The sequence below is a fragment of the Austrofundulus limnaeus genome, unplaced genomic scaffold (genome assembly GCF_001266775.1).
Source record: "Austrofundulus limnaeus strain Quisiro unplaced genomic scaffold, Austrofundulus_limnaeus-1.0 Scaffold326, whole genome shotgun sequence".
In the NCBI taxonomy this organism is placed as follows: domain Eukaryota; kingdom Metazoa; phylum Chordata; class Actinopteri; order Cyprinodontiformes; family Rivulidae; genus Austrofundulus; species Austrofundulus limnaeus.
In genome coordinates, this window is record NW_013952728.1 from 55,357 (window position 1) to 63,545 (window position 8,189).

Genomic DNA, 8,189 nt, shown 5'->3' on the forward strand with positions numbered 1-8,189 from the left:
ATGGTAGGAACCCTGGATAAAGTTAGAGAGGCCAGAATGAGATGATTTGGACATTTCCACAGGAGGGACAATGGTTATATTGGAAAAATGATGCTAAAAAGGCAGTTTCTAGTAAAAGAATGAAGGAAAACCAAACAGGAGATATATGGATACAGTTAAAGAAGAAATAGAGGTAGTTGATRTGAGGGCAGGGATGCAGAGGACATAAGGATGGAGGAGGATGACTGGCTGTGGCGACCCCTGATGTTACATGTGATAGGGCTTAGAGAGTCTTGCACATGCACATAACTTCTGTAGGGGGATTATTTTTGTAGTGGCAGCATATTAGGGTTCTTTGTGTAGTAGAGCTGGGCAGTATGACCCAAATTTTATATCACTGTATTTTCAACAATTATACCAGTTTCACTGTATTTGACAGTATTTTTTTTTTCATCACAGCTCAGCTGATAATAAAATGTACAAATGTTGCTTATTGACTTTTTTCTTTTACTGTACCTCTGTCTGTGTCACTTTCCCCCTCCTCTTGTACGTCTTTTCTTCTTTGCCTAGTTGTAGACAGTAATCAGGCCTTTTGGTCCAATGGCGAAGGGTTCAGAAAACATCATCGGATCTATCGTATGTTAATAAAGCTTAAAAGGACAACTCACCTTGCAYACCAGTCAACTCAGCTCCACTACAAAACGACACCCTCGGGCTTTTCATAATAGAAGCACGTTAAAGTCTCCATGCATTAATGTCTCCATTATAACGTTGCACGTTAAATCTAACCATGCACATCACTGAAGAGTTGTTTACTACATTCAGCGATGGTGAAAACAGGTTGTTGTTTTTACTTCAGTCAGTATAAGCAGCTGAAACACCACCCGCCGCCAGTTACTCCAACAAGCTGCTCCAACAATCACATTAGCATGGTAATGCACACTGGCAGCCGCGACAAAACGTTCCAAACGTGTTCAGACTATTTAAACTGGTATGTCCGGTATTCAGAAAATTCATATAACAAAAACAAAAACCGATTATCGGTAAAAAAAAAAACGGTACACCACCCAGCACTATTGTGTAGCATGGTGGCAATAAATGGACAATTTTTTTTCCTGCTCTCGGAGTAAGACGCTTTTTCTTTTCTTTCCTGCCCTCCCTTATCTTTCCCTGTTTTGCTGCTTGGAGACTCCTCTACGTTTTCATCCGAAACTGAACATTATGAATTTATTTTTATGGATTTGGTTAGCTGGTCTCTTAGTAAATTTTTGGAACAAATTTTTTCCATGGGAGGACACGTCAAAGGTGGGACCTCTGTTCAACTAGCACATATTGGATTCTGATCACTGGATTCTACAGATTGGCTTGGTGGTCTCCTGGTGTTCTACAAAACAACGTTGGTGGCTTTTCAAGTCATTTTCCTGGCTGCCTGACCAATATAAAGGATTGCTGTTCTTTCAGCACTCAGAATTTAGCTTTGTGTGAGCTGGAACTCGGTCTGCAAGCAGTCCTGCTGAGGGTCGCAGGCCGGCTGTGGTCCCTGGACTTTGCTGGCGAGATGGAATTGATCTCGGAGAAGCTGATAGCTTGGCTCGGCAGGATTGTCCACATTATTTGTCTGATTGGATTCGCCACATTGGATGTACCAGCAGGTCTGCCTGACCAAAAACATTTTCTTCTGTTCCCAAACAACTGATTACGAATTGGCTCTCTCCCATGTTGATCTTGAAGAGCCGTGGATCTAATTTCTCCTATTGTTTACGTCGACTTGGCTTGGTCATCACCCCCCCCCCCCCTTCTCACTCCCGTCTAATTCTGATCCCCTGAAGGTCAATCTGGAGCTGCACAGAATGAACAATTAACACCAGTATTCTGAACTTTGGCTGAACTATGGGTTTTTCTTTTGGGGGGCTGGGTTCTTTGGACTAATTCTTCAGATATTCACACAAGTGCATACAACATTCATGGCTTCAGATACACGCTCTCTAAGCTCACTATTCCTCTGGCTAATAAATTCTTGCTCTGAAGTGGTTTTTCTATAAACACCATAGTGTGTCATATTTCGTTGAGATAATATGGTTTTATTTTATTTTTCTCATCTATCCTTGTGTGTTTTTTTCGTTTTTCTTTTTAAAGGTAGCACGACCCCTTCTGGTTGCCACATGACCTGATCACCTGTTCCCCTGTTTGTCATGTGTGTCTCTTGAATGGGTGTTCTTCAATGTAATTTCATTGTGCTCTGTACAATGATAATAAATACATCATCAATCAATGTGACACGTAGAGCTACATTGAACTTTCATCTGTGTTTTAAGCAGCAGTGGAGAATGTGTACACATTCTAGGATAAAAGTGTAATGAAAATATAAAAGTTGAAAGATTTTATTTAGGCCGTAGAAAATAAAAGCATTTGTTTGTACTAAGAAGAACAATTGAAAGAATCGCATTGTCATTTTAAATCAAAATTTATGAAATTAACCTGCAAGTAAAGCTTCAAAATGAAATGAAATCCAAATGATAACCATTTGTGGGATTGAATCTTTAACTTTAAACTCTGGCAAAAGGTCATATGTTTTAAAATAACTTTTAGCAAGGAGGTAAGACGGTTCCATTTTTAGCCTTCGTTGCTGGCAGAGTGGGCCAAAGATACATGGTCTGTCCTCTAACGATATACCTCTGTTAAACATTTAATGAAGATCATGAATAATTTCTCATTATCTAATGTCTAACTCCAAGTTGTCTGTGTGGGATTCTATATTTAAAACTGAAACCAGGAGGAACTTAAAAACATCTCATTTCTCAAATATGTCTTTGTAAAGGTTAAACAATTCTTCAAGCTATGACATTAAAGATCTTTTTGTGTTTAGCAGTTTGTTTGTCATCTACTTATTGGTACAGCATTAAAACCAGTTTTTATCCAGGTTAATCTTTAAAAAGATAGGTTGTATCAAATACATATTTAGAATTTTTTTAGACTTTAGTTTTTTCCAAGCAGTGTTGGACCTGATTGAGCCTAAAAGAAGAGTATAAAAGACATCCTGTCATGGTGCCAGACTCTGAGTTTGTCCTGTGTGGTTGCTGGCATCGCCAAGGAAACGAGTGCGTGATCAAGCTGCTGATGCTGCGTTCTGTCAAAGTGGGCAGTGGACTCCCCGCTGAGCTGCCTAACAAAGAAACACAGCAAACATGTACCTGCTTGATCAAAGATCTATATAAATGTGTCTGTTTAAAAGAAACAGGTCAATGTTAGGAGAATTTTATCTGGATAAATGCTGAAACAAATGTGCCTTTTTAGCTTTCTGTATTTGCTTTAATTGGCTGCCATAAAACATCTATTTTTAAATGACTTCCCCTCCAACACGCCATGTTTTGTTTTTATATTCACTGCACATTGTTTAACAGGAAATCAGTGACTTACAGGGATAGGTCAGATCTTTTAAAATGGTGTTTGTTGCGACGCTAAAGCTGAGTTTATGCTGTAGTTTTGACCCTGTAATCCTTTCGAAATAAACTACATCAGCAGAAACCAATTTTTTTTTTGTTTTTTCTGGAGATATGGTTGGCTTCTAGTTGTCCAAAAACAAGCACAGAAGAGGAAAAGAGAACAGAATAACCTCATTATGTAGAACTGACAGTGATATAAAGGTTTATAATAGAACTTCTGCATAAACGACTCTGAAAACTTTTACAATTGGACTTACAGATGGCAGCAATTCACTTTGGTCTTGGTCCTGCTCAGACTAGCTTGTCAATCCAGTCAAAACTAAACTTTTTAGAGCAACATATGTTTTCCACTACAGGTTTTGTTTTTCTTTGTATAAAAGTAAGCAATACAATACAACAGTGTCAATGTTTACAGTGGTTTGCAAAAGTATTCATACCCCTTGAACTTTTCCATATTTTGTCACATTACAACCACAAACATAAATATATTTCACTGGAATTTAATGTGAAAGACCAACACAAAGTGATATACAATTGTGAAGTGGAAGCAAAATTTTACATGAATCAAAACATTTTTTACAAATAAAAAACTGAAAAGTGCGATGTGCAAAAGTATTCAGCCCCCCTGAGTCAATACTTTGTGGAGCCACCTTTTGCTGCAATTACAGCTGCAAGTCTTTTAGGGTATGTCTCCACCAGCTTTGCACATCTAGTGACTGCAATTCTTGCCCATTCCTCCTTGCAAAACAGCTCAAGCTCAGTCAGATTGGATGGAGAGCGTTTGTGAACAGCAGTTTTGAGATCTTGCCACAAATTCTCAATTGGGTTTAGGTCTGGACTTTGACTGGGCCATTCTAACACATGAATATTCTTTTTTTTAAACCACTCCATTGTAGCTTTGGCTTTATGTTTAGGGTCGTTGTCCTGCTGGAAGGTGAACCTCCRCCCCAGTCTCAAATCTTTTGCTGACTCCAACAGGTTTTCTTCCAAGATTGCCCTGTATTTGGCTCCATCCATCTTCCCATCAACTTTGACCAACTTCCCGGTCCCTGCTGAAGAGAAGCACCCCCAGAGCATGATGCTGCCACCACATTTGACAGTGGGGATGGTGTTTTCAGAGTGATGTGCAGTGTTCTTTCTCCGCCACACATAGCRTTTTGCATTGTGGCCAAAAAGTTCAATTTTGGTCTCGTCTGACCAAAGCACCTTCTTCCACATGTTTGCTGTGTCCTCAACATGGCTTCTGGCAAACTGCAAACGGGACTTCTTATGGTTTTCTTTTAACAATGGCTTTCTCCTTGCCACTCTTCCATAAAGACCACATTTGTGTAGTGCACGACTAATTGTTGTCCTGTGGACAGTTTCCCCCACCTGAGCTGTGGCTCTCTGCATTTCATCCAGAGTCACCATGGGCCTCTTGGCTGCCTCTCTGATCAGTGATCTCCTTGTTCGGCCTGTAAGTTTAGGTGGACGGCCTTGTCTTGGCAGGTTTACTGTGGTGCCATACTCTTTCCATTTCCGGATGATGGATTGAACAGTGCTCCGTGAGATGTTCAAAGCTTGGGAAATCTTTTTATAACCTAAGCCTGCTTTAAACTTCTCCAAAACCATATTCCTAACCTGTCTGGTGTGTTCTTTGGACTTCATGATGCTGTTTGCTCCCCAATATTCTCTTAACCAACATCTGAGGCCGTCACGGAGCAGCTGTATTTGTACTGAGATTAGATTACACACAGGTGGACCCTTTTGAGTCATTAGCAGTCATCAGGCAACTTCTGAATGCAATTGGTTGCACTCAGGGAAAAGGGGGCTGAATACTTTTGCACGTCGCACTTTTCAGTTTTTTATTTGTAAAAAATGTTTTGATTCATGTAAAATTTTGCTTCCACTTCACAATTGTATACCACTTTGTGTTGGTCTTTCACATTAAATTCCAGTGAAATATATTTATGTTTGTGGTTGTAATGTGACAAAATATGGAAAAGTTCAAGGGGTATGAATACTTTTGCAAACCACTGTATTTTTATGCTTTTGAAAATCCATGTCTCTGACATTTAAAAAGAACTGAGCGAAACAGACAGATCTGCAGTTTACGTGAATCCATGGTTTGGATTCGTCAGAGCAGCAGATGATATCATAGGTGGCAGAAATAAATGCAGTAAGCTGTAGGCTTGATGTGGAAAGTAAACATCCCTTGAGGAGGAACACCTCCATCTGAACCACGACACAAAAAGGGAATGATTAGGTTGCTGTTGGAATAAATGTGTGGGTGATGAAGACGTGAGTCATGATTGTAAACAACCAGTGAAAAAATGTTAAAATCCACAAACTACTTGATGTATTGCACTGTTCACTGTTACTCTATACACTCATGTGTGCAATATAAATTACATATTTATTTATATAGTCTAAAGTTGATCTAATAATGTTGATCCATGGATATTTTGTTTTGCTTTCAGGCGACAATTGGAATTGACTTTCTGTCTAAAACGATGTACCTGGAAGATCGAACGGTAAGTTACAGCTGTGTGGTGTCATGACAGAGATGTAAAATAATAGTTTTGTAATGGTGTYGGCTACATTTCTCTCTGGCTGTCATTTTGTTTGTCTTTACAAAAACGCTGTCTGCATTCAGACTGTTTAGCAGCGTTGAGGAACAGCATGTCATCTTTCTTGTGCTGCGTAGGTGGATACAATGGAGCCTGTCTGCTAGTTTTTTGTTTATCATGAGAAAACAAGTACAACCTTGGAAATGAAGGCTCTTCTTGTATAAATAAAGCCTGCTGTGAATTTGTGCATGTGTATGTTATCAGTGCCTCTCTCTSTGTGTGTGTGTGTGTGCGTGCGTGCGTGCGTGTGTGTTTGTTTGAAGGGAGCCCATTGTTTCCTGGCTCTCTGACTGTCTGAATCATCTTCCCCTCCTCAGCGTTGTCTCTCTGAACCCCAGGTGAGGTTGCAACTCTGGGACACAGCAGGACAAGAGCGCTTCAGGAGCCTCATCCCCAGTTATATACGGGACTCCACCGTGGCCGTGGTGGTCTACGACATTACGAGTCAGTGCCTCTTGCACACACGTCACGTAAACAAAAACATTAGCTGTCAGCTCTGCAGACTCTACTCTTTTAACTTTAACTACAGCCCAAAATGTAAACGACTCCACTTAAACCATAGATGTTTGCTTACAAACCGTTTTGTGTAATGAAACTAAGTACATTAGTGGTTAATTAAAAAATATAGCTCCTAAGCCTCAAACATCGAGTCGTTTTGATTGCTAGGCAACATCTGGGGAGAAAGGAAAATAAAAGCTGAAGGACATGGTTTTATAATCAGAGAGAGAGAAAAAAATGAATCCTTAGAACATAGTTAATGGCAAAAATGTTCTGTGCTGTGTAGGGACATGATTATTACMATTTTTATACTAGTTCCTAATACCAGATTATTACCGCAGATGTGCAACTACTGACATTTGAAAGTTTCTCATTCTTTTAACTAAGCTAAACCTCAAATGTAAGAAACCAAATACTCAGCAGAACCTATTCTACCAGCCCTCCATCATGTTTGACAGCTATGTGTTGTTTGTTCCAATATGCTTTTTGGTTTTCTCCCAACATATTGATGTGTATTTAGACCAAACAGAGGGGGCTACAGCTAACCAAAACTGATCCACTAAACAAGAATCTTAGCTCCCCTAAACAACTGCTAAAGAGATTAAAAAAATTTATGGAAGCTAAAGCTAACAGCTAAGACGACGGTCACTCACTCTGTCACGCATCTTCATCTCTTTCTATTTGACAGGTGGACTGACTCAAACCTGTTGTTAGTTTTCTACTGGTTTAATTTGAAGGTGGGCGGGATCATCTGTGGCACATCGGCTAATCCAAACCTGACTTATTGCTCTAACTTGTAATACTTCAAGTTCAATCCTTTCAAAATAAAAGCATTTCTTTGCTCCATTTTGTATCTTTTATAAATTGAATTTGAAGTTATTTTAACAACAAATAACAAATACTTTCTCTAGTACATTTTATACATAGTCCACTTTTGTATTCATTATTTAAGAATTGTTAAATATTTTATTTCTTTTGGTGCTATTAGTTTAAAGATTAGCTGCTAAAGATACTACATGCTACAAACGGTGCCTGACACGTCCACCACTGCAGAGGGGATAGTTTATCTTCAATTTGAAATAAATGGCATAAAAATAGGAGTTTTACACTTTACGATATTTTTGCGGATTTGCAGAACCTAATGTATTGGAAGCTAATCAGTCCAGTAGCATTTTCCAAAGTTAGCAAAAAAAAGCTAATCTGCTAAATGTGAAGCTAGTTCTGCTAAATCCATTGACCAGGTCTTGATGATATGTTTGTTTCATAGAGCCATTCAATTTTAAGCTAGTTATATCATCAAGTAGTAAATACCTCATGGGCAGGATCATGTGTTTTATCAAGCAGAAACCCTTTCACCCTGAGCTGCTGCTCTCCACCACTCTACATGTATTCTATGAAAAAAATAAATAAAAAAAGTAAAAGTGAAGGAGGGGCGATTTGTTGTTGAGGACAAAAAAATAGATATTACAAGGAATTTAATTTAAAAAAAAAATACAAGCGTCTCTTTACTGTCCGCATCTGGGTCCCTATCATTTATTAAAAGGAACCATTCAAAAAATTCTGATCATTCGGTGTTACGACCCGGCTCAAGAGCCATAACATATGGGAAGACACGACAMGGTGGAATCAGTTTAAAACCTTAAAAGGTATTTATTAAAGT

General features: G+C 38.9%; 1 protein-coding gene across 2 annotated transcripts in view; it reads left to right on the plus strand.

Annotated features, from left to right (window-relative positions):
• The window catches only part of rab6ba (RAB6B, member RAS oncogene family a), a 99,125-nt gene that overhangs the window by 53,135 nt on the left and 37,801 nt on the right, over positions 1–8,189 (plus strand). The window contains exons 3-4 of one of the 2 annotated variants that reach the window (XM_014022346.1): positions 5,882–5,935; positions 6,349–6,475. In XM_014022346.1, the coding sequence (XP_013877800.1) occupies positions 5,882–5,935; positions 6,349–6,475 (181 nt within the window). The remainder of the gene's footprint in view (positions 1–5,881; positions 5,936–6,348; positions 6,476–8,189) is intronic. The other variant, XM_014022348.1, reaches the window with a different exon arrangement.